The 25,077-nt window shown below is 39.5% G+C and overlaps 1 protein-coding gene across 1 annotated transcript in view; it reads right to left on the bottom strand.

Moving 5' to 3' along the window:
- Positions 1-704: 704 nt before the first annotated feature.
- Positions 705-25,077, bottom strand: part of LOC135462115 (dual oxidase 2-like) — a 34,956-nt gene continuing 10,583 nt past the window's right edge. Inside the window, exons 5-31 of the mRNA XM_064739475.1 lie at positions 24,804-25,032; positions 24,075-24,241; positions 23,368-23,521; positions 21,407-21,503; positions 19,894-20,002; positions 19,538-19,640; positions 18,086-18,258; positions 17,261-17,463; positions 16,399-16,514; positions 15,609-15,746; positions 15,031-15,150; positions 14,488-14,696; positions 13,374-13,559; positions 12,789-13,011; positions 12,023-12,116; positions 11,209-11,384; positions 10,842-10,911; positions 9,538-9,743; positions 8,246-8,476; positions 7,707-7,800; positions 6,884-6,933; positions 5,993-6,274; positions 4,919-5,151; positions 4,541-4,699; positions 4,012-4,167; positions 3,253-3,381; positions 705-2,531 (exon numbers count right to left, since the gene is read on the bottom strand). Coding sequence (XP_064595545.1) covers positions 2,232-2,531; positions 3,253-3,381; positions 4,012-4,167; positions 4,541-4,699; positions 4,919-5,151; positions 5,993-6,274; positions 6,884-6,933; positions 7,707-7,800; positions 8,246-8,476; positions 9,538-9,743; positions 10,842-10,911; positions 11,209-11,384; positions 12,023-12,116; positions 12,789-13,011; positions 13,374-13,559; positions 14,488-14,696; positions 15,031-15,150; positions 15,609-15,746; positions 16,399-16,514; positions 17,261-17,463; positions 18,086-18,258; positions 19,538-19,640; positions 19,894-20,002; positions 21,407-21,503; positions 23,368-23,521; positions 24,075-24,241; positions 24,804-25,032 — 4,407 coding nt within the window. The 3' untranslated portion in view covers positions 705-2,231. The remainder of the gene's footprint in view (positions 2,532-3,252; positions 3,382-4,011; positions 4,168-4,540; positions 4,700-4,918; positions 5,152-5,992; positions 6,275-6,883; positions 6,934-7,706; positions 7,801-8,245; positions 8,477-9,537; positions 9,744-10,841; positions 10,912-11,208; positions 11,385-12,022; positions 12,117-12,788; positions 13,012-13,373; positions 13,560-14,487; positions 14,697-15,030; positions 15,151-15,608; positions 15,747-16,398; positions 16,515-17,260; positions 17,464-18,085; positions 18,259-19,537; positions 19,641-19,893; positions 20,003-21,406; positions 21,504-23,367; positions 23,522-24,074; positions 24,242-24,803; positions 25,033-25,077) is intronic.

Here is a 25,077-nt window from a genome sequence, read left to right as displayed (position 1 = left end):
CGTCCATTAGATATATTGTGTCGAAACATACCTCATATTTCTAGAACTAATAAATTCCGTCTTTAAAATGCATAGAAAGGTGTTTGAACTCCTAGAAACATCAGAACAAATACCCTAGGAGCCTCTCACCAGTGTTGTCACTTTGAGCTCAACTTTGAGTCAAGCCTTCAACTACAGTCGTATGTGGAGAGGTCTGTCAGCAACTTACAGATGGCTATGTGTTCCTCCAAGCTCTGCCTTGTTTCTTTCAACTATAATGATGGCCGTTATACGAGTGAAATACTCTTGAGCGCAGCGTAAAACACCAATCAGATAAATAAGTCATCAGAACAAAAGTCTGTTCCTATTTGATTTCCTTGCATCAGTGCACTCCACAATCTCTAGTTTTGTACTGGGAAAATGAGGAATATGCCAAGCGTGCCCAGAGTCTGCATACTGACTGACTGGGTGGGGCCTCCTGTCTACATAGCATTACAGTGAGGAATCACAAGACATACATGTATATTGTAACAGGGCGACAGAGTTATTTTATATTTTTATTTTTAATTGCCCCAATGGCATTCAAAGTGAAGTATTGGATAAATAGTCATCAGCAATTCCTGTAAAATTTGTGGTCCTGTTGGAAAGAAATGGGTATAAATTTGATATGAGGCTTCACTCACAGTTAATCTTTAATATAGATGGGTAACCTTTAGTCACTGACGGAAGAAAACAAAGAGCAAACTTTGGGAATCTGGATAATTGTTTATTTTTACTATGTTCATGGTAGAAAATACAAATATGCACAGAATACAATAAAAATCTCGTTCAAGTTTCTTTTATGCAAATACCTCACTACAGGAGCTCAGACAAATTACACTGTGAGGAATAATGAATTAAGATGCAAATGGTTTCACCTCTATTGTAATGTCATAGAAAATCTTGAAAACCCATGTGACTGTACTAACTTGTTCTGCCACCTGGCTTCATTCTCCAATGTCCTGACTCTACAGCACCATGCCCCAAACCATGCAAAAGCATTAACTGAGATGTGGTACCTTTCAGAGTTTTTGGTAGCAATTTTAGAGTCGGACAAAACAGCCAAATCTCCGACATGAATGATGTCTCATTATTTGAATACGAAGTTGTATGTAGTATTAAAATATCAAATGTTTTCATCAAAGTGTGAGCATTCTTCTCTCTCTACATTTAATTTCATCACAATATAAGCAACAATTAAAGTACAATCTTCGGAATGAAAACAATTCTGCATGGACAGACGTGTTTTTGGAGTTGCTTTGTACTTTGTACAAATGTTTATGGGTAAAAAAATATGCACAACATGACAGTTTATTAATAAGATCCAGAAAAACCAATAGTTGATGCCAATTCATTTAAGAACAACATCTCTTCAGCACCAAATTATATATGCATGATTGTCAATGAAAACTAATTAGTTTTACAAAACATAGGGCTAACAAAGAAGTTGCTCATTGTCTTCAAAACGGTACTTGCACTGTTAAACTAGATTTGGTAGCATGCAGGCCTTATTGGGGAAACATGGACTAAGCAAATGGTCACAGAAGCGTTGTGAACTGTTTGTCACTTCGCCAGTAATGCAGACCTACAAATACCCTGTCCAAGGCTGGGTACAAACCGACACGAATTGCTTATCCCTTTCAATTCCATTACGTTCATAGCCTCTTTTTTTTTTTTCTCTGCCATGTGCTCATGACCAGTGCATCATAACAAAACATTTTTTCAAATAATAAAGTACAGCGTTAAGCCTACCCCCAAACTATCCCAAAGCTCCGGTTACATCTTGTTCCCACAATGAAACCATGGTTAAAAATGAAAAGGTTTGTGATAAATAGCATTAAATTGAGAAAAAAGATACTCCTCTATGTACATATATACGAGTTGTCAAATCCAGGAAAAATGAGACAAAACAAAACTAACAGAGTACAACCAGGTGCAAACACCACAAAGAAAACATACGTAACCCGAGTTTTATGATTTTATGATCTGGCCCGCCCGCCCACCAAGAGAGCAAGCGACTGGTATAATATGAAATCCTGCATGGTATAGTATGAAAAAAGTGAAAATTCTGCCTTGTATTTCATCTAAAGTTTATCTTTTTTTTCAAGTGACGCGATTGTCTTACACCCACCTTATATGGCCACTCAAAAGCTTTGTAAAGATTCATTTCTTTTCAGTAAAAAACATATATGTTGACATCAAAATTATCATTTTTAGGCTTTAAAACTCCTCTGTAAGGGCATTTTTACTTCAGGCGAAATACAAGTGCAGTACTTACATTTACATGTTTTAAAATGACATTCAAAATGGAATAAACATAGAATCTGGCAATTTTTCCACGTACAGACATGGAATTTAGATGTTTTGCAGCTGCATGATGAAACCTGGAACTTAGAAGTTCTCAAGTGATGAGAGAACGTTGGCCCCTCTATCTTGTTCAGGTTACTGCATGCCTTCTCGACGTCATTGGTCATGGGGGGCGGTCCACAGCTAAATACACCGATCTGACTCACCTGTAAATCACACCGAGGAAGAAAAATATACAAAGCTTGTGTCATTATCATGAAAATAAAAAGTAATAATATATATCAAGCAAAGGTGATTTTTCACACTCTATAAATATTATGCATTATAGCCCTCATTCCCGGGCTTATTTCAGCATATCATCCTTTCACCGACCTTTGACCCTTGTTTATTGTACATGCCATACTCAAGAATTTTTCACTTTTGCAATGGCGGTCAGTTCTTTCGGTGAAGGAAACATGAGTGCCTGGGGTAAATCACGGGCCTTTGGCAAATTACTGACACTTTCCCGCTTGTGATGTACCAGATATGTGTACGGTATTGGTGGAAGGCAAGTGGTCTTCAACGAACATTAGACCACGCAAATAACCGCGCAATCAGTGTTGACCGTGTAATGTCATTAATGCCCCAAAACAGTGATGGTTGGGCGTCTAAAATTTTCTTGTTGAAGTCTTCAATTGAACCCATACCTCGCGTGTCCCAATGATGGAAAAGCAAGCAACTTTTCAACACATAGATCACGAAATCAAGTCGGAAATTAAGTGCTTGGCATTTCTGGAATCAAACTTTAGGAGAGTCGTAAGACCACTGTAAGTATCATATAATATTTGACCAAGGCCATTTGGGTTGTATATATGTACCACTTTTTCCAAAGGGGAACGTTCAAAGATGCCTGGCACTTATTTCCACGGGAGGGCGAGATTAACGTACCCCAGGGTGTTCATCTTGGAGCGAGTCCAGGAAACTGGTGAAGTTCGGACGTCCAAAGTGGGTGACCGATGTCAGGCCTGTGAAGAGAGACTTGCCCGAGATCTTCTGAAAATGCCGCTCACACACATACTGCAAATAAGAAAAAATGTACTGAAACTGATGTTATTTCAGTGTAGAGGAAACCAGAGGAAACTCGTTCCAAACCCCAGCTTCCTGATATGACAGCAAGTTTACACCCAAGATGCCATTGTTATACCAAAACACTGTTTACATTCTTGACCCATTTCCAAGGTTTGCAGTATAGAAATTCAACTTCTTAAACGAAAGAGAAGAGTTAATTACCTAGGGGCATTTGCTACTTAGTTACCATTGTAACTGTTCACAAACTAAGCAATAATCCAGTGACATCTGTGCACGTTAATGAGCACTAGGAGGCTATGAATAGGCTGACAAATGAACAGGCAGATAATTGGTCGCCGTCACATTATAAAACTGCAAGAAACCGCTTTAGGGCGAGTGGGTCAAAGTAATTGGGTTCACTAAAGTTAAACAAAGAGATGTACAGTCGTAACGCCAAAGTTGTGTACCGGTACGTACTAAAACATGGCACAGTCCTGGCTACGCGCATACATTGTAACTTAAAGGAATTATAATTACTACGCATGTACAATGTCAAGAAACAAACCTGTACTGTACTGTGTATGTATCAGTGTACAAGAGTAGCATGGAAGATTATACTCTAAGGCTAACTGTACATACCAGCAGTGTTGTCCTCATGTCAAACTTCTGGAAGAACTGTGTGATGAAGATGTGTACATCCACGAGCTTACGTTCATCTGTCTCTTCCACTTCACGGATGATATCTGTCAGCCACTCAAACTGCTTCTGTGTTCTGGTCACCCACAGGAAGTACACCTACAGTACGTAACATACCAGCCTAGAGTCAAACTGATTCTGTGTTCTGGTCACACACAGGAAGTACACCTACAGTGCGTAATATATCAGACTAGAGTCAAACTGATTCTGTGTTCTGGTCACCCATAGGAAGTACACCTACAGTACATAATATATCAGGCCACAGTCAAAGTGATTGTGTTCTGGTCACCCATGGGAAGTGCACCTACAATACGTAACACATCAGCCTACATAACCAATCTGCATTCTGTCATGATGACACATACCCCCCTAGAATCTCCTGATACACAACCCGTGATTCTTTCATGATGACACAAACCTTCCGAGTAACTTCTGATACATAACCTATGTATTGCGTTATGATGGCACATACCTTCCTGCATGGGAACTTGAAGCCTATCTTAGACTTGAAGACAATGTCCTTAAGGATAGATGCAAATGGCGTGACTCCGATTCCTCCACCCACCAAGACCGCCACGGGGAACTTGTACCAGTCCTGATGACCCTCACCAAATGGTCCGTCCAGGTAGAGCTGAGAATGTTGTGTAAGTGTGTGAATGAGAGGACAAGTTTGCTGGGGATTAATTTGCACATATAATATATCATATATATCAGAAAATGTTGACAAAGCTTGTTGCAGAGATCAAGAAACCAAGTTTAGACAAAAAATGGTGTCTGTGTGTGATGAGCTTAGCATGTATTATGTTCTACTACACCACTTCCAAGAGCAGTAATCACCAGCTAGGCATACCTTTGGGTACGGGTTCTCTGCCGTCCTGTTGGCTGGGTTGTACACCCTGCGAAGATTGTTGGTCCAGGGCCCGACAGCACGGATGTGCAGGCTGAGGTGTTCCTCGTGGGGGGAGGAGGTCAGCGTGAAGGGGTGGTACTCATGAGTGCCCAGCTTCAGGGAGGCGATCCTCACCCACTGACCGGACTTGTATTCAAAGTTCTGAGGGCGCCGGAATACCAGACAGGTCACATCTGAAGAGACATACAGGGTAAAACAGTGTCAGTTTGGAAAGGTACATGTAACTTTCTATGGTCTCGACTATCGCTTTGAAGTATATTTAATAATCTATAAGCAGATATAATATTAAGGTGGGCTAAGCAAAAGCTCTCATCTAAGCAAAACCCCTTATCTAAGCAAAACCCTGCCCTCTGCTCTTCGACATATTTATACAAACACACATTTATCCAACAAAAAGAAAACTCATATCTTTTCATTCCTTCAACAGTTTTCTTCTACACAGCGTAGATTACCTGACCATATGTTCATGTAGGACGGACAAATTGAAACAAGAACCGAGACACATATCTTCCACTGACAAAACCATCTTTTACATGTTTTTTGTTGCCATAAGGCCATTACTAATGAACTGTGGATTTCTTCCCTAAACAGTAAAAACCGGTCAGTAAACCACATGAAAAATACCGCTGATGTACAATCCCATAATTTACTTCATCATAAAACTCAACACACACAATTAATCATATTTTCTCCTTTACTAATTTTGTTCATTCGGTCACAATTATTGCAAAGGCACACGGTGGACAGAAATAAATTTTGAGGGCCACACAGCCAAGGCCAGTTCAACAAACCCTTGAATGAGAATTTTCCTCCATAAGTGACATCATCATTTTACAGAAAACAAGCACATGGTACTTACAGAAAAAATGTCCGTATAAAGTTTTGAGAAGGTCTTACATGTAGACAACTGGATCAATCTGTTGGCCTTAAGCTGACTCATTCGTAAGAATGGAGCCGCCATCGAAACAAACCATCATCATCAGGAGATGGTCAGGAGAAATACGAAATGTTTACCTGAGGGTAGATGTTCTGCCTTAAGGACCTGGATTTCCACTTTCTTACGGCTGAAGCTGACCATCTTGTCCAGCGTGTAGAGAATGATGGGACCGAGGAAGAAGTTCTGGAATAGTGGAGGCTGCACAAGGCGGCCAGAGCCATGCATGACCATGAAGATGTAAAGGACGATGTAAGTGCTGTGGGTGGTCCAGAACGCCAGAAAGAGGTTACGGCGGGCGTACTGGGTGGCAAAAGTGTAGATCACAATGATCTGGATTGTCAGCAGCACGCCTGTCATACCTACAGGGATACAAACAGTGCAAAGCAGAACTATCATCACTCCTGTGCAGCACGAAACAGCAAATACTGAATCTGCCATTTTGGTCCATGGCCAAGTTTTCTCATTTTATTTGATTGTGAGAAATCTCTTTATCTTAGAAAAGTATTTTAAAGTCTGTGTGGAAGGTAGGACACACAATGTACTAGAGCTGTACAATGACCCAGGAGTCTCTCACCAATGCTATTTTGTTAGTTCAAATCCAGCTTTAGCTGGTTTCCACTCTGGTCGTACGTGCGAAGGTCTGTCAACAGCCTACAGATGGTAGTTGTTTTCAAACGAGCTCTTCTCGGTTTCTTCCCACCATAGTGCTGATTGCCGTCGTATAAGTAAAATATTCTTGAGTATGGAGTAAAACACCAATCAAATAAATAAATTTAAATCATTTCATCATGAGTAAATGTTGTTTCAAATATAGTTTCCAGTTGGTCTTTCCTCTCACATTTACTTTTAATTTGTTACTTTCTTTCACTTACACAATTAATCTGTACTAAAGTTCTATTTGATATAAGCATGTGACTGGTCTGACAACGAGCGGCCCTATAGACCTTTGTAAAAAGGTTTACACATACCAGTAATCGTCCCATAGAGCCAATAGTGGAACTTGGGGAGTTCATGAGTTCTGAAGATTAAGTTAAAACAAAAATAAGCAAACATTTTGTTGATATATGTATCATAGCCGCCACCTAATTATGATCTCTGTGATTTGGGCCTCACTTGTATCCACAAATTAGTTTGAAAAGATTCTTGATTACATAATTAATTATTGAGATATAGGCATTTGTCCACGCCTCACTGAGGGATCATACACGTGAAACATTTTAAAATTCCATGCCTTTTCTGGGTGTTTTCAGGCCCAAAATTCACATTTTCCAGGCTACATGGAATAAAAAACCTATAACTACATGCATACACGTTGAACGGAATGACCTTCATTGCATGTAGTTAAATTCTGTCTTTCACATATACAAAACAGAATACTAATAAATTTGAAAGATGTTGGAAAAAAAGCATGCTTTTCACAGTAGCCCAGGTTGGTTCTGTAGTCTCATTTTCAAGGCTTATCCAGACCAAACAACAAAAACTTCTGTTTTCCAGGCTTTTCAAGGCCTGGAAAAATTACATTCAAATTCCAGGTTTTTCAACATTTAAATACCTAACATGCACCTTGATTTATATTCAGGTAACGTAAAGGCAACTAATCTTTTTAATCAATGGCATCAGAAAGTGCTAAAAACATTCACAAACATGGGAAACCATTCGCATACGTGTACATTAAAGTTCATTAACAACTATTTTGCTAATCACATCTTGACAAGGCAACAATAACAAAAGAGTTTTAAGCGAAAAAAAAAAAAAAACAGAAACAAAAAACAAAATACATTTGAAACTTACGCATGGTAGAAATCCCTGAATAGGCATGTAAGGTCGTTGGCAGTCTGAGTAGAGATGTGGTAGAAGTTGATGGCATGGCCAACACAGTGAAGGACTGAATACACACAAAAGAAATTTACTAGAACGGGCTGAACAGACAAGACATTTGACACAAAATGTCATGACTTTGAAAGATTTTGAACTTGCTGATATCCAATATTCCAAGGTTTCATCGTCAAGATGATGAAATCAAAGTGGAAGTACTTAGTACGTATTAATTTATGTTAATATTTACTGACAGTTGAATTGTTTTGTTTTTTTTCAGTGATGTTGAAATTAAGACGCACTCTACAGTATGTAAAAATAGTACAATTATAATGAAATTAAGCTTGTTCAGAAAATTCGTTAGTAGAAATGGAACTGAACATTAGTGGCATTGTCATATGAACATCAAGGAATTTCACCGTTTTTTATTTTATCTTTGGCTTTGAATCTGATTTTATGTTTTATATTCATTTTATTTTTCTGTATAGAAGGTGAATTTCATAAATAACACTTACCCGTGAACAGCAGGGCCACAAATGCAATGTATTTGTGGAAGGCAATGGCGCTGTCAAAGGGGATGAACCGGTGAAAGAATGTCTCTCTGAGAAAGGTGATGAGGTTCCTGCACATGGTGAGCAGCATGACAGAGTATGTCCACATCATCACGCTCGCCGCGCCTCGTGTCACGGTAACCCCATACCCGGCGATACGACGCAGACCAGCATGCTCGCGTTCAAACGAGTAGTCTGCATCAAAACATCAAAGATAACCTGTATTACGGTGTTGACTGTATATTATTAGAGAGTTAGAGAGCCTGCCTAACACCTAAAGACCTTGCCCAAAACCTAGACTGCCCACTCAGTACCTGCCTGACACCTAGGCCTCTCACTCACTCAACACCTAAACTGCGTGCCCCATACTTAAATAATGAGCTTACCTTATACTCAGGTTGTCCGCTCAACACCTAAACTACCTACTCAACACCTAAAGAGCCTGCCCAACACTTAGAGACTGCAAAACACCTTGGTTACCCACAGCCTAGAAAGTCTGCCTAAAATATAGACTGTCCGCCCATCCCACCCACCACTTTGAGAGCTTGATCACCTAGACTGCACACCCACCATTTACAGAGTTTGACCAACACCTAGACTGCCCACCCACCATTTAGAGAGCCTTTCCAACACCTAAACTATCCACACACTACACAGAGAGCCTGCCCATCACTTAGACTGCCTGGTCATCACTTAGGCTGCCTGTCCATCACTCAGACTGCCTGCTCACTACTTAAAGGACCTGTCCAGTCTAGACTGCCAACCCACTACAGAGAGTCTGCCCAACACCTAGACTGCCCACCCACTACAAAGGGAGCATGTCCATCACTTAGACTATCTATCCATCACTCAGACTGCCTGCTCACCACTTAAATGGCCTGTCCAACGATCACATAAAGAACTTCTCCAAAACCTAGAAATGCCCACCAACCATTTAGAGGGCCTGCCCAGCTCCTGGCACGCCCACCGACAACTCAAAGAGCTTTTTTTAGCACTTAGAATGTCCATCCACCACTTAGAGAGCCCACCCAACATCTAAACATCCCATCTAACTTCTGACCAGCCCAATGGACCACCAACTTTTTGCCTAGACCTTAAACGGTTCAATCCAGTGAAAATGAGAAAATCCTGCCATGCAGAATCCACTGAAGTAGCTACAATTCCTGTAAACGGTGATTGATCAAAAGTGTGGAGCGTTCCAAACAGTCAGCATGACCATACAAAGGTTCAGTAATATCCAAACGTGTGATACTTACAGTATGCTCTTTCAATGAAGATACCACAAGTGACGAATGTGAAGAGGGACAGCCAGAAGATCTGTCGCTTGTAGTTGGCCACATAATGTTCCAAGATGTACCAGTACTTCTGACTTTTGGTCTGAGGCAACTGCCTTTCCTTGGTTCTCACATTCAACTTTGAAGCAGGTCTTGTTCTACTGATTGCATTACCATGGCCGCGAACACTGCAACACAAATGTAATGCATTCAGCCTAAGCACTATCACTGATTCTCAGCATAAACAATCAGTGATTCTCAGCATAAGCAATCACTGATTCTCAGCATAAACAATCAGTGATTCTCAGCATAAGCAATCAGTGATTCTCAGCATAAGCAATCAGTGATTCTCAGCATAAGCAATCAGTGATTCTCAGCATAAACAATCAGTGATTCTCAGCATAAACAATCAGTGATTCTCAGCATAAGCAATCAGTGATTCTCAGCATAAGCCATCAGTGATTCTCAGCATAAGCAATCAGTGATTTTCAGCATAAGCAATCAGTGATTCTCAGCATAAACAATCAGTGATTCTCAGCGATACAACAGCTTTCAGCATAAGAAATCCCCGACTTATATATATCCGTAGCAACAGCACTGATTCTGCCTCAGGAAAATACGGCAGTTGTACTTTCCTAAATTCGTCGAGCAGATCTGAATTATCCCGCCAAGCATATCTTGGCCATGTCGCCAAGTATAAAGCATCAGAACTATTTGCGTTCTGTGTATCCCCATTTCCCCCAACCGCTAAACGCACAAATCGCTTATTATGTAACATTAGTGCAACTGTTCAAGTGGGAGAAAGACCTCGCAGCTTCGCGTCTCGTAGCTTTCTTGTCCAGGAAAGTACATGTGTAGTTCCTCGGCCATTCTCCACACCATAAACGCATTCACTGACGACTCTCAGCATAGTTCCTTTTGTTGTGATAAATACAAACATTACTTTGTATATTTGTAACTAAAGGCACAGATTGGAGAAAATATCTACAAACTTATATATGACATTTACATCTGTTACCTGCATATCTTATGTACTATATTGGTAGCTGTTTAACTGTTACCTGTAAGCCTGATGTAGGCCTTTGATATTGGTAGCTGTTTAATTGTTACCTGTAAGCCTGATGTAGGCCTTTGACATTGGTAGCTGTTTAATTGTTATATAAGCCTTATATATGATACTGGTAACTGTTTAACTGTTACCTGTAAGCCTTATATATGATATTGGTAGCTGTTTAACTGCTACCTGTAAGCCTCATTCATGATATTGGCAGCTATTTAACTGTTACCTGTAAGCCTTATGGAAGGTTTGTCTGGCACGATTAGGAATGTTGTCAGGCACTCGCTCTTGTCCACCCACTGTCAACAGAACATTTACACAATTATTTAATGATCCGCCCAACAAAAATGAATTACATGTACTGTTTTGTTGAAGGGTTCACTTTCCAAGACAGATAACAGTTAGACCTGTTTATGACGTTTTCTCTGCCATGTAACCGGCGGGATTCTCTTTGTGTCATCCCAATATAGAATAAAGAGTCATGCTTACATAATGAAGACATTTGGGAGGTACCACTGCATGTACATATAATAATTTGACACGGTCATACATGTAGGCCTACCAGTAGCTGGAAAACAGCATACAATGTAACTGACCTTTCCAGCCTAGTCGAGCGTAGTTCAGCAGATCGTGTTCATCGTTAAGGATCTTGGCAAAGTCTTCAAACTGTAGCTTATCTTTGGCACCCAGTCCTGCCTGAGCGGTCATGCTGCTCATGAGCTGGTTCAACTGTCCAGGATCTACATCACTGTTAGCTAGTTCCAGTAAAGACCTGAGTACAACAAACGACAAATACTTTTTTTTTTATAACTTTGAACATATGTACACTGCGTCTACACTATATACGTATATTGTTTCACTGTCATAGTTACTGTGACTTCTCAACATTTTCACGATACAATTATATTCAGCCAATGTAGTTTTGTCTCCAAAATCAAATTCAAATGTGCATAACTTGAACTGAATGTAGATCTTTGATATGAGAGAAGATTTTAGACTTAGTCTTTTTTTCCCAGTTTCTCACGTAGCCACATTATATTCATATAATATTGTATTTAATGACAATGTCTAAACATCCACAATACGACTAAAATAATACAATGTTCAAACTGACACTAGTTAAAAGAATTTTCCAAAATTTCCACCTGGATATATTGGCATAATTCACCAATTCTTGATTCTTTTAATTATTTATTTCAGTGTTGTTTCTCCATATTTTTTTTTTTTTGCATATTCTTAAGTACGGCGTAAATCTCTAATCAAATAAATAAATAAATAAATAAAGTTTTGCTTGTGAGAAGTTCAAGTCGCTACATCTGTATGTTGGGCCAGTTTTTCAGTCTTTGTTTCACATTATATTACTCAAGCATTGAGCTTGTTTTGTCACAAATGAAGGTGGTTTCAGCTGACCTCAACATGTCTGAAAATTCCGCCTGAGAAAGCCGTCCACTCTGGTTTATGTCGTACATCTCAAACAAAATGCGAGCTTTATCATTGGGGCTTCCTGAAACAGATGTTCACAAAACTCGCACAAATGTGAGAAAGTTAATGACAAAATGCAAGCTTTATCATTGGGGCTCCCTGAAACAGACGTTCACAAAACTCACACAACTGTGAGAAAGTTAATGACAAAATGCGAGCTTTATCATTGGAGCTTCTTGGAACAGACGTTCACAAAACTCACTCAACTATGAAATAGTCGATCACAAAATGCAAGCTTTATCAGTTAGGGTTTCCAAAATCTGTTTTTTATAATATGAAATAATTATATTCAAAACACACACACACCAGTGGGGAACATATTTTAATAAAAACATTTGCACATAATTCTGCATCAAATGCATAAAGGATGAACCCGTGTATCTGTTGTTTAGTGGGTGTTTTTGGCACTATTACGGTAAATGGCCTAAAATTTGGACCATTACTATTACGGTACTTCTTTAGCCAGATTCTGAGAGCTCTGGTAGGGTGATATGAGGTTTGTTTGGAAGAAAATTTGATACCCTTCTGGAAAAAATGTAAGTTTCAACACCGAAAGTAATACACTATGACATACTGTATATTTGCCTCAAAAATGAACTTTTGGAGGCGTATTTTCAGGTCATTTATCATATTGTTAGGTTAAAACAATGAATATTCTTGAACGTGTTTTTTTTATCCCCCTGTGTTATGTTACCTTTAGAGAATACAACCATGAGATCTAGAAACTCTCTGAAGCTGACGTAACCATCCCTGTCCTTGTCCAGCAACGGGAACAGGTTGTTGACAAACAGAGAGTTGGGTTTCATACTGAGAGCCTCGGCAAACTCTACACGACTCAATTCCGTGGACACGACGTCTTTGGCTTCCTCGGTGTTCAATCTTCTCACTTCATCCACATCCTGCTCTAAACTGAATGCCTGAAATACAGGTATAAATACTTATACTTGCGTAATTACTTATGTAAATAAACGTATTCAACACAATCCGAACAGCAAATAAATGAACCAGTATTAGGCATGCAGCCTATCTGATTGCATTGAACATTACCTGGAGTACAACCTACACGCAGTCAGTTTGATTCCCACATTATTTCTACCAAAACTACCTTAATTCTCCAATGAAAAAGTCATAGGTCTTGTATACCCTGTTAAATAGCCAAATCATGTTTCAAGCTGCAACCCTCAGCTAAAAAAGATTAACCTACATTTTCTTGGCAGTCTTTATTCTTGAAATTCAGGCAAAAGTTCTATGCCAAAAACTATGCGGCACCTTGTCATACCTGTGCGAAGATGACCTTGAAGAACTTCTCCAGTCGTTGCTGGCGGTCTCGTTTAGTCACAGTGCTGTTCTTAATTGTCTTCTCCGGCAGTTCCACACGCTCCCTGGAAACCTCACAAGTGCGCAAGAAGGCTTCCAGTTTGTCGATGAAGTAATTACGTTCAGAGGGCGCATCAAATTTCAGCGCCTAAAAGTAATAAATAGATTATAAGAAGCACATGTAAGCTCACTTAAAGTGCATGGGCTGCGTACTACTTTACATGGATTCCCTGCAGGACATATGTCATGCACAAAAAAATCTCAGCTAACGGTACATGAATTCAGTATAACATGTGGTTTTGCATGGTTATGTTTAAACCGAGTAGAACGAACTATATGTATGATTAAGACGAGACATCTATAGAAGTCGTTAACAGGTTAAACTAACAAAGTGGTCAAAGAGTGAGTGAGTGCTTGGGGTTTAACATCGTACTCAACAATTTGCCTCCCTGTAGCAGGACGGATTTCCACCGCTCTTTTATTTAGTGCTGCTTCACTGAGACGACTTACCGAAGGCAAGTAAGCCGCCCCTCTCGAGCCATTATACTGATCGCACTATCCCCTTCATGCTGAACGCCAAGCGAGGAAGTTACAACTTCCTCTCTTAAAGTCTTCGGTGTGACTCGATCAAGGATTGATCCTGGATCTACCGGTCCCGAAGCGGACGCTCTACCAACTATGCTATCCGGGCCGGTAAGTGGTCAAAGAACTATAATATGTACTTGAAATGTACATGTGGATGTGCAATCAGTTAAAAACTCAATTACACTGCAGAGCACAATGAACTTTAGCTCTTACCTAAAATTTGCAACAGCTGCTTGAAGTTAAGTGAATGACCTGTGTTAAAGGATACGGGGTGTCCTGCTTCGGCTAAGAATTAAGTGAATGACCTGTGTTAAAGGATACAGGGTGTCTTGCTGCGGCTTAGAAAAATCCTGTTCTGAGAGTATATGTACCAGTAAGTCAGTTTTGTGTTACTTGGTACCTTAAGTATTCTGAAAGTTTGAAACCTTTCCAGAAAGTCAACCAAACATTCTATCGTACATGTTTATATATGTAAAGACAGCCATACCCACCAGGTCATACTCTTTGGGAACCTTTATCACCAGAAAGCGCATGTCTTTGACGGCCAAATGAAAGTAGAGTTTTTTCGTAGTGTTCAAGTCAATCATTCGTAACTTCTTTTCGTCACTGCCAGCGCTTACAATCTCAATCACCTTCCTGCGTTCATGTAACTTCACTTTTATTGGACGCCTGCCATCTTTTGGACCCACCCATTCCACAGCTAAAGTAGTTAAGTGAACAAGAACAAAGAATGAATTGTCCGTCTATTCGCATCACATATACGCTAAACTTTTCTCAGCTGATATATAGCAAAACCGACCAACATTCCGCTGTAAGAAGATGTAAACAGATACACGGAACTGTATTAAAGTTAGTAAAAATAGGGCACATATAATAATTATCCTCAAAACATCAAACATGATTAATTAACAAATTAACTTTGTGTTTATGTTACAAATCACACAACACCATCAATCCAGACTCAATTATTAAGTTCTCCTAGACATACAAAAAGGCACGAAATGAAAAATAAACAACAAAAATGTTGGACTTACCCTGTAAGACGTTTTCCATATTTGAACCTGACTGCTGGCGCTTTTCTCGTTGTAATTTGTTTTTATCTCTTAGTTTAGCCTGGCGCCGTTTTGCAAGGATTAGCATCAAAACTATGACACCTGCAAATTGACACAACATTCCACCCTGGACGTGATATATCAACAATACACTCACAGTTCATAATACACTCAACTCTGTTCCTTAACACTTGACCCGATAATCCAAAAAGGTCAAACAGAAAACTTTTGCAAAATTGATTTTAAAAGACGCTACCAACGATGCTCAATAAAACTTTATTGTATTACCGATATATCGCTATAGTACCAATGCTATACGTTTTACGTTTGCACTTACTAATGCTCCCTTCTGAGCTATAGTCACATCCAGAAAAGGGATTTATGCCTGCACCAACCAACTGCTGCGAACGATACAGAGGTTCTTGATTGCTTAGCAAATAAAACAACTCCATTCAACTGCGACATTTAATGAGGTATCTTACAAAAATTGTTCATCTAACAAAGAGATATCTGAAATGACGTTTTACAACAATGTTAAGATTGTGTCCCGCTTCACCTACCAACAGCTACAAGCCCGAGAAACAGGAAGGAGAGGGCGTACGACACTTCACTGCCCTCAAAGTAGTCAAATTTCTTCAGTGGTTTGCACTCCTCCAAATTGCTGGCATTGAGGTGGAAATCAGGAAGACAAGGCGCACCTGATGAAACACAATCACCCCCATAAGTCATTCAAGTTTTCAGTGTACTAAAAGACGACACCAAGTCTACTTTGTGATTTACGGGCGAGCCGACACCAAAAAATCAACAAATAGGGACTAAAAAAAAAACTGAAAATTCACTTTTTTATTTTGTCCGATCTTGGTGTTTTTATGATTTCCCTGTTTTTCAAGACTTTAGGATATTCTCATTTTCCACAGATTAAATGGTTTTCAACTTTTATTTTTATTTGTTTACCCTCCTCCAACATTGAAAAAAGATGTAACCTACAGGTCCGCAAAGGTGGCAATCTAAATTGGTGTGGCCTAAAGTAAGTCTAAAGATAAATTTTTAAACGTCAATGTAACTACGATCCATCTTTAACAAAACATGCTAATATGCATGTCCATAAAGCAAAATCAGAATCAGTGAAGTCATGAAAAATCCATACAAACTGCTGGAAATACAAAATGGTCAAGATAGACAATTATTGTGCTCTGTATGGTTATTGCAGATGTATTTTCACCATCTGAGGTGTTTTTCGTTAGTGTCTTCCACAGTATGAGGTAGTGGGATAGCGTAAGTATCCATGACCGAGCCCTATTTCACAGTCAAGCCTACACACGTGATACTGGCCCTGGAAGTCGAACTCACCATCTGTAAAGAATGGATTATCTTGAATATCTTCCGGCTCGATTCCAGTGACCTGCACAAGTATTTCTTTCAGTGTGATATTCCAGATAGTGTCGACATCTTCCTTTGTAAACAGTCTGGCAAAGAGAAAAGGTGACCTTTATTATCATAACATAATGTAAGTCTGCAGCCATCAATTTTTATGCAACTTAAGTAATTGTTTCTAATGATATAGGTGAAATAAATTCTCAATACAGTGTTAGTATACTGTCGAAAAGTTTATCATTCTTTCACGACAATAACAGCATTGGATCAGCATACTAAGCGGATACTTAGCTCTATTGTGCCCAGCGGATCCAGTGAAACCAGTAGATCCATTGAACACAATGGATCTCTAAGTCAAGTGGATTCATGAACCCACTTAAACTGTAGATCCAATGAACGTGGATCAAGCGATTTCCGAGGCGTTTCGCTTTGCGAGGCCGATCCTCATACATTTCGGCCAACACAATGCTAATGGCTTTAACTGCTCCCATACAGAATTTTACTAACAAAAACCTGTGTAATTATGTAATCCACTCGCTATAGAAACACAAGGGCCTCCGTGGTCAAGAATGATCAATGATCAAGAAGCCTCTCAACAGTGCGGTTGCTTTCAGTTCGGCTGAAGCTGGCTTCCTCTCCAGCCGTAAGTGGGAAGGTCTGTCATCAACCTGCGGATGGCCGTGGGTTCCCCCCCGGGCTCTGCTAGGTTTCGTCCCACCATAATACTGGCCGCCGTCGTATAAGTGAAACATCCTTGAGTAGGGTGTAAAACACTAATGAAATTTTAAAAAATCAAATAAATAACTAAAGTAACACGAATCCAGTGGCAAATTCTTACCCATTGAGCCTATAGTTTTCAAACCAGAAGCGGTCGCCATTTCGAACCCTTCGGAACTGGTCAAGAATGATACTGGAGAAGAGCCCACCTGGTCCACAAGGGGTTGTCTCTGCAAGTCCCCCAGGCCAAATGTCAAGTTTGCTCAGGTCACCTTTATACACATCCTTCAGTCTCTCAAGGCTCTCAAGGAATTCTGCTGCCTCCTATAAAAAATTATATACACTGGTATTATTTTCATCATAGCAGCAGTATATATGAACACTATTAGCATTGCTCTCTTCAGGTTCACAAATACACAAATTTTGAATGAGAAGACTGAACTGACAAAATTAGTCGTAGGCTGTGGTTAATCACTGACAACCGTTTAAACCATCTGTCCTATGAGAAATATAATAAACCATAATGGCTCCCTAGGTGACTAGTGTCTTCATAGTTATTGCTGCAGTAAAACTGTCATCCAAACAACCGTTTTTGTGCTCAGCAAAAAGATGTAACAATCTAACATAGAAAAAGGGAAATAACTGAATGTAACTGTTGATCAGAAATTCCAACCACAGGATTTAAATATGTATTAACTGGGATTCAAGGTGAGTCATGTGTGGTCAAGTTTTCAACTGTACTGATTTTCACTTGATACAATTTAAAACTGCACACGTAACACCTCTTTGGAGGCTAAGCGGGAGCACTTTAGCTTGGAGACACGTTGTTAAATACATATCACGTTGAGACTAAGCTGTTACATTAGACAGACTTCAGCTGATCACAACGGCTTGGAACTGAGTTGTCAAACCATCTTAATCGGGACTGACACTTGAGATGACTCACGTCAGTGGTATTATCTTTGTAATATGGGTTGATATCTTCCCATTTGGATATTCTCTTCAGACCGTAATATTCTCTAGCCGTGTTGTAATCTGGCAGTCCATGATCTCGGCCTCTCTGTATGTTCACAGCCATTAGATCGCGTCGAGAAAACTCCAGCCCTCCAAACACAAACCCTACCCAAAACAACAACAACGCATGCTTATCATAATTACTCTGCCAAGAATATTTTTATTTGATTGCTGTTTTATACAGTACTCAAGAATATTTCACTAACGACGGCGGCCAGCATTATGGTCGGAGGAAACCAGCGTGAGCTGGACTTGAACTCACAGCGACCCCGCTCGGCCTTGGAGATTGCATTCTTACCCCTTGATAGTGCATAAACTGTAAAACGTCTGGAAATTAGGTAAGATCTTAGAAAAGTTTGTACAATGAGTAATAGGGGGAAAATGTTATAAATCTCCAGTCCTCTCTTCTCTGTTAATTACATAATCATACTGTTCAGGCTAAAACTCTTCCCTTCCTCCATTTGGCGTATACGCACGCGTATTGCAGCAAATACAATCTGAATGTACACCATATTTCGGAGTTACACGCAGGAAGTGTCGCAAAGAAATAGCGACACACGTATGTATGATGTTAGAATAGACGAAATACATCTGCGCACAAAATATAACAAGCTTTGTGAAAGCATTACGAAAACAATCAATCAAGTCTCCCACTGGTTTGAGTCGTCCGAATAATAGCTACGTCAGTATCCACAGCAAAACAAAATAGTCCACAAATTTGATGAAAATGGACGAAAAGTTATTATCTTAATGAATATAATGATTCCAATTCAATGTCAATTCAAACTGCCTGGCTGTACGTGGGGAGGTCTTCCAGCAACCTGCGGATGGTCATGGTTTTCCCTCGGACTCTGCTCGGTTCCCTCCCACCATAATGCTGGCCGCCGTCGTGTAAGTGAAATATTCTTGAGTACGGCCTAAAACACCAATCCAATAAATAAATAACTAAAACTGTCTGCCTTGGTGGAATTTTTGTGCCTAGTCAGGATAATGTGACAGGCCAAGTTCAGATTAGTTTGGTTACAGTTTGCAGTAAATGTATTGGACGTCATGCCTATGTCTTTTGACAAAGCATTCCCGTGACAAAGCACTATTTGAGATCGCTTACATGTACCCATTTCAATCAAGCGTGACAGTGGCAAGCAAACGATGAGGTCAAAGATACGAATGGTCATAGTGGTCAACACTGAACTACATTCTGAGAAATATACCCGATAATAACCAGAAATAGAATCAGAGCAATTTGCATGGCATATGTAAACTGTCAGCATCAACTAAGCGCAGTTTTACACTTACATGTATATGTCCTGAAAGTTTTTATTAACTTCCTTATTGATTAGACAATATTTTCACCATAGAACCTGCTCCGAGGGAAAATGCGTACCTCTTAAGTCTGGTGTAATGATATTGTCTTCCCTCTCAGTCACCTGGGAAGCCATTCCCATCAGCATCTCGTCTATGTCGGTATTCAGCTCCATGTAAGTCTCCTGATATCAAAATACACACAACATTAGAATAATCCACGGCCAGACTGAGGTTTGAACCAGCACCTTGTGAATACGAATATTTGAAAGGCAGACACCTCCAACCACTGAAGCACATCCTGCTCTCCATTAAGATTTAAGACAAATAAATGTGATTAAATAAGCCTGGATTTAAGTTCCACTGCTTTAGTTTTATGGGGGGGGGGGAGGGGGTAAGACAGATAACTTACAAATTACAAATACAAACGGCACTTACCCTTGCTAACCAGTACGTGTTGCAGGTTCTCAAGCCTTTGTGAGGCTGATCGTTTCCAGGTCCCAATTTAGACTGTATACCAGTCATCCGAAAATCACACTTTTTGTCTCTGAAAATTAAACATGTATCAACAATTTGTTTGTTGTATGTTTCTATTTGTTTATTTGTTATTCACTTAAAGGACAGCAACCAGTTTTATGTGTAGAGGAAACGAGGCGACTTTTTATTAAAACCAATGACAAGTTACTAGCAAACTCTTTCATAAGTGACATATGTCATATTGAAATGTCAGTTTTCTGCAATGTCCATTGTGGCAGTTTTATCAAAATATCACGTTTTCAGTGCTGTCTGCTGTGACAGAACTGTCACAACGGGCTGCACTGAAAACGTGACATTTTGGCTGTCCTGTCATAACAGGTTGCATTGAAAACGTGACGGTTTGGTTGTCCGGTCACAACAGGCGACATTGAAAACGTGACATTTTTGTTGTCCTGTCACACCAGGCAACATTGAAAACGTGACATTTTCATATGATATATGTAACTTGTGAAGAGTTTGGTTTGGTAGAAGCAAGGAGGTAGAATGGTACAACTAACCTAAGGAATGACATTAAATGTTCATGTCTACTAAAAGTTTTTGTGGCACAATAAGGTCTGTGACACAATAAGGTCTGTGGCACAATGAGGTCTGTGGCATAATAACGTCTGTGGCACAATAAGGTGTGTGACACAATAAGGTCTATGGCATAATAACGTCTTTTGCGCAATTAGGTCTGTGACACAATAAGGTCTATGGCATAATAACGTCTGTGGCACGATGCTACTGGAGCTTACATGTTCCAAGTGCGAACAAGTTACCGTGACTGTAAATGATATATCAAGGGGTCTCCGTGGCCCAATTAGTTAGCGCGCTAGAGAAGAGTAATGACCCAGGAGTCTCTCACCAATGCGGTCACTGTGAGTTCAAGTCCAGCTCATGCTGGCTTCCTCTCCGGCCGTACGTGGGAAGGTATATCAGCAACCTGCGGATGGTCGTGGATTTCCCCTGGGCTCTGTCGGGTTTTCTCTCACCATAATGCTGGCCGCTGTCTTATAAGTGAAATATTCTTGTGTACACCAATCAAATAAATAAAATAAATAAATAAATAATATATCAGGAATAATATAAAGAACAATGTTAAAAGAAAACTCCAGAATAGAATCTTTTCTTAACTAAATGTACCGCAAGCTAAAAATAAAGTTAACACTGAATACCTGGCACTCCAGGGATTTGTAAAGCATTCATGGCTATCAATTGTGAAGGAATGGCGTCATAATGTCAACTTTTCTAATTTTAACATAATTCTATAGTTTTAATCACATCTAACTTGCTTTTAAAAAAATCACAACCCCACCCCACTACCCCCCACTCCCCCCGCCCAAAGAAAAATTATTTCTGAATTTTATACATGAGAATAACGCATTTCAACCTTGTTGCCTGCAACTCTCCTTTAAATGTGACAAAAAAGACCAACCTTCTCAAAACCCCTGGAGGCACAAGGGTATGGCCGAACCTCATCGCTGCTGACTGAAACTCTTGTGATATCCCAGGGTGGATATAAGGATCATAACCTGAAACACAGGTGTTCACGCATGCAGCTGGCATAGTACCCGAGGATATTGTAATATACAGTTTCAGGCCTACAAATCTTTATCTGTTTACCCAGAACTTAATCTGTTACTCAGTTGATCTGTCTTGAATAAAAATGTTTTATGTTCACAAGAATAACATTTAAATGAGAAGATAAATATATTAAACATTTAAAAAAAACAAGGTTATTTGATAGGGATCGACAGTGTATGAATTGCTTAAATTCCTGAATTGTAAAAAAAAAAAATGCGGTTTATTAAAGCCGTTATTATAAGCTTAGGTATATTATAACAGAAACAAACTGACAGTTGTCTGTCACGAAGTATAGCCACAAATAGCGCTGTATTATTAAATGTCTGCATTAATGTCTCTTAGGTATATTATCATTCCACAAAAAGCAAATTTTACGGAAGGATTTCGTTTTTGAGGTCTTCTCAGTTATAAAGGTGAAATGATGTCATCCATCATAACTCGTATGTTATGATGTTAACATGTTGTTAACTCTGTTCCATATGGTTTCCTTGATACGATTTTAATATTTCCACCTACTTTTTCTTGGAACTGAAATGCCGATAATACCTTAAGTATATAATTTCGTCAAATTTGTCAGTTAACAGTAAAAGTGTAGAAGCTTTTGTTATGTATGACTATTTAACGTTTTCATGTACTGTTAGTCTGCGGACCTTTGTGAAAGCATAACAGGCCCTGTTATATGTGTACAGCGCGGACCGGATCGAAAGCACCTTGTTCAATGCTTCGTTTATTTCATTGGCTGTTAATTCTGTGTTTAAGAATAGTTGAATCCACCTGGAACGTATATAAGCCGTGTTTTCTGTGCAGAGAGGAGGTATTTTTGCTGCATCCACTGAGAGCCAGGAGAGTGTGCGACGCTCTCGTATCGAGTCCATTATATTGATATGAGCTGCTGATGCCAGTTTCGTTTGGGAGGACAGATTTCTATGCCGGCACCGTTTGTTATTACACAGTTGTATTGATGTCTGGTTTAAGTGAATTTCTGCGGAAGTCACGTTTATTGGTGTTCGGATCTTTATTATGATTATACAGTGTTGACTGTGTAATTTGTTTAACACGCTGACCTCACCTGACCGACAAGGTCGTCACGGACTCTAAACTGAAGTTTTCAGTTTTGCAAAGGACGTTCGTTCTGCCACAAGGTGACATTACTCTACGTCTCTGAACGGCTCGTTTGTGAGTTTCTGCGGGAGCTGTGACTGTTCTAAAGTGGATTATACCTCCATGCCTGGATTTACCCTGTGTTGTGCTCTGCGGGTGTGACGTCATTCAAAGGCTTGACTGTTCCAGTTCTGTGTAACCTGTGTACTGTGTTCGCGTTCGCTAACCTAGCGAAGTACCTGACTGGGACAATTTGTGACTTGTGTGAATAGTGTGTTTATCCCATGGTCTTTACGTTGGATCTCCTGGAATACGTTCCTTGGGATGCAAAGGTGAACTGGAAACTTTTAAAGACCGGTAATACTGATGTGTATGTTTTCTTATGTTGTTGTTGTTGAACTGTCTGTGAAACTGTATGTCTCATTTTATATATAAAGCATTGTTTACATTGTAATATTGAGGCACTGAGTCTGTTTTCTGCTGCTGTTTTTATACCGTAACACTTTCCTTTCGCACTGCTTCTGTCTTGGTCAGGTTGCAGAACAGAATAAAGAGCTTGGAGCTAACCAGGGTGCAGAACAGAATAAAGAGCTTGGAGCTAACCAGGGTGCAGAACAGAATAAAGAGCTTGGAGCTAACCAGGGTACAGAACAGAATAAAGAGCTTGGAGCTAACCAGAGTGCAGAACAGAATAAAGATTTTGGAGCTAACCAGGGTACTCTCCTAGTGGTCCATAGTTCCTTGTGCCATTTTTGGTAGACGAGTTAGCTGAAGGGGGAACAAAGTCTGTCGTGTCTTCACAAAGATCGGGATCTTCCTCGTTTCGCTGAATCCAGGCTGGCAACCAGTCATAAGCAACCAGTTTCTGTGGGAAAAGTAACATGTACACAGAATAAATATAATTTTCACAAATACTCTGAATCAGTATAAGGCACATAACTGTTCCAATGTACATTTTTACATGTAAATCGTAAACCAAAAATGCTATTACCCTAATTTATCAAAAGTTATATGTGTTCAGTGTGTTATTTATTATTATTATTATTATTGTTTTTATTATTATTATTATTATTATTAATAATAATTCCTCTGTTTATCCAGATCCTGTATCAAGTAGTCACGCCACTCTGACATGACGCCACACATGACATTTGTACTGACCCCTAAGTGAACAGTACTTGACCTATTTCTCATGCGATATGTCAAGCCATTAAGGAAATTGCAAGATTGCTGCTGTAGTCTTTGATATTTGTATATATGCCAACACTAAATTTGTTTTATATTTATTCATATCAGTTAAAACACATTGGGATTACATTCAAAGATGCCAACAACAAAACAAAAAACAATATGCATGTTCAGTGAAATGCATTTGAGCAAAATAACTTGAGCAATTTAGGATTCCTTTTCTCGGCTACCTGATAGACCCCAATCACCCATTTCCTGGCCTCATTAAACAACTTTTCATCTCCCCAGTCCTTGTGCTCAGACTTTAGTTTCTTTGCCCACCAGTTGTGATATCGGAACCAGACAATTCCCCAGGTCAACAGGAACGGGTTCTCATTGCCTCGGGGGTTACCCAATCCTACAATGCGCATATATAATTAAATACATAGCCTTACATACCACACTCTCATGACAATGTGACTTATACTGCAGTTTGCATATTTATTTATTTATTTATTTATTTCGAAATACGCAAGAATATTTCACTTAGGCGATGGCAACCATCATTATAGTGGGAGGAACCGTGCCAGGGCCTGGAGGAAACCCGCGACCATTCGTAGGATGCTGGAAATGTTTTCCAAGTACTTGTTTTACAATGGAGACAACGCTTACTCGAAACAACACTGCAAACTACAGAAATTGTAGCCAAATGAGTATGTAACATTATAAATGCGGCCAATAACTTTCACAGTGCTCCAAAATATTATTTTATCATATTATTCAGATTTAGTTGTGTAATAATAATGTATTATTCAGATTTAGTTTTGTAATAATAATGTATTATTCAGGTTTAGTTGTGTAATAATAATGTATTATTCAGACTTAGTTGTGTAATAATAATGTATTATTCAGACTTAGTTGTGTAATAATATTGTATTATTCAGATTTAGTTGTGTAATGAGGTTGTCAGGAAGACTTACTGAAATGTCTGCTGACCTTCCTCAGCTCATGAAAGTACGGGGTTGGGGGGTTTGCCATGGGCAGGCGAATAGTGTTCACAATAGGGAAAGTGTTACTGACAGTGGGTTCTCTGTGCTTGTTCTGGTCTGCAGCAAGCAACCCATCTTCAAATGCACGCAGGGTGTCTGTCCAGGCCTTGGCTACTCCGTACACAAGTCCTCCATCGATGAACGGTGTAATCTCATTCAGCTGAGGGAAAGAAATTTAAGTTTGCAGCCTAAGAAATTAATCATC

This window comes from Liolophura sinensis, chromosome 1 (assembly GCF_032854445.1).
Source record: "Liolophura sinensis isolate JHLJ2023 chromosome 1, CUHK_Ljap_v2, whole genome shotgun sequence".
Lineage (NCBI taxonomy): Eukaryota > Metazoa > Mollusca > Polyplacophora > Chitonida > Chitonidae > Liolophura > Liolophura sinensis.
Note: the sequence above shows the minus strand (reverse complement) of the source record. Positions and strands in the feature narration are given on the sequence as shown.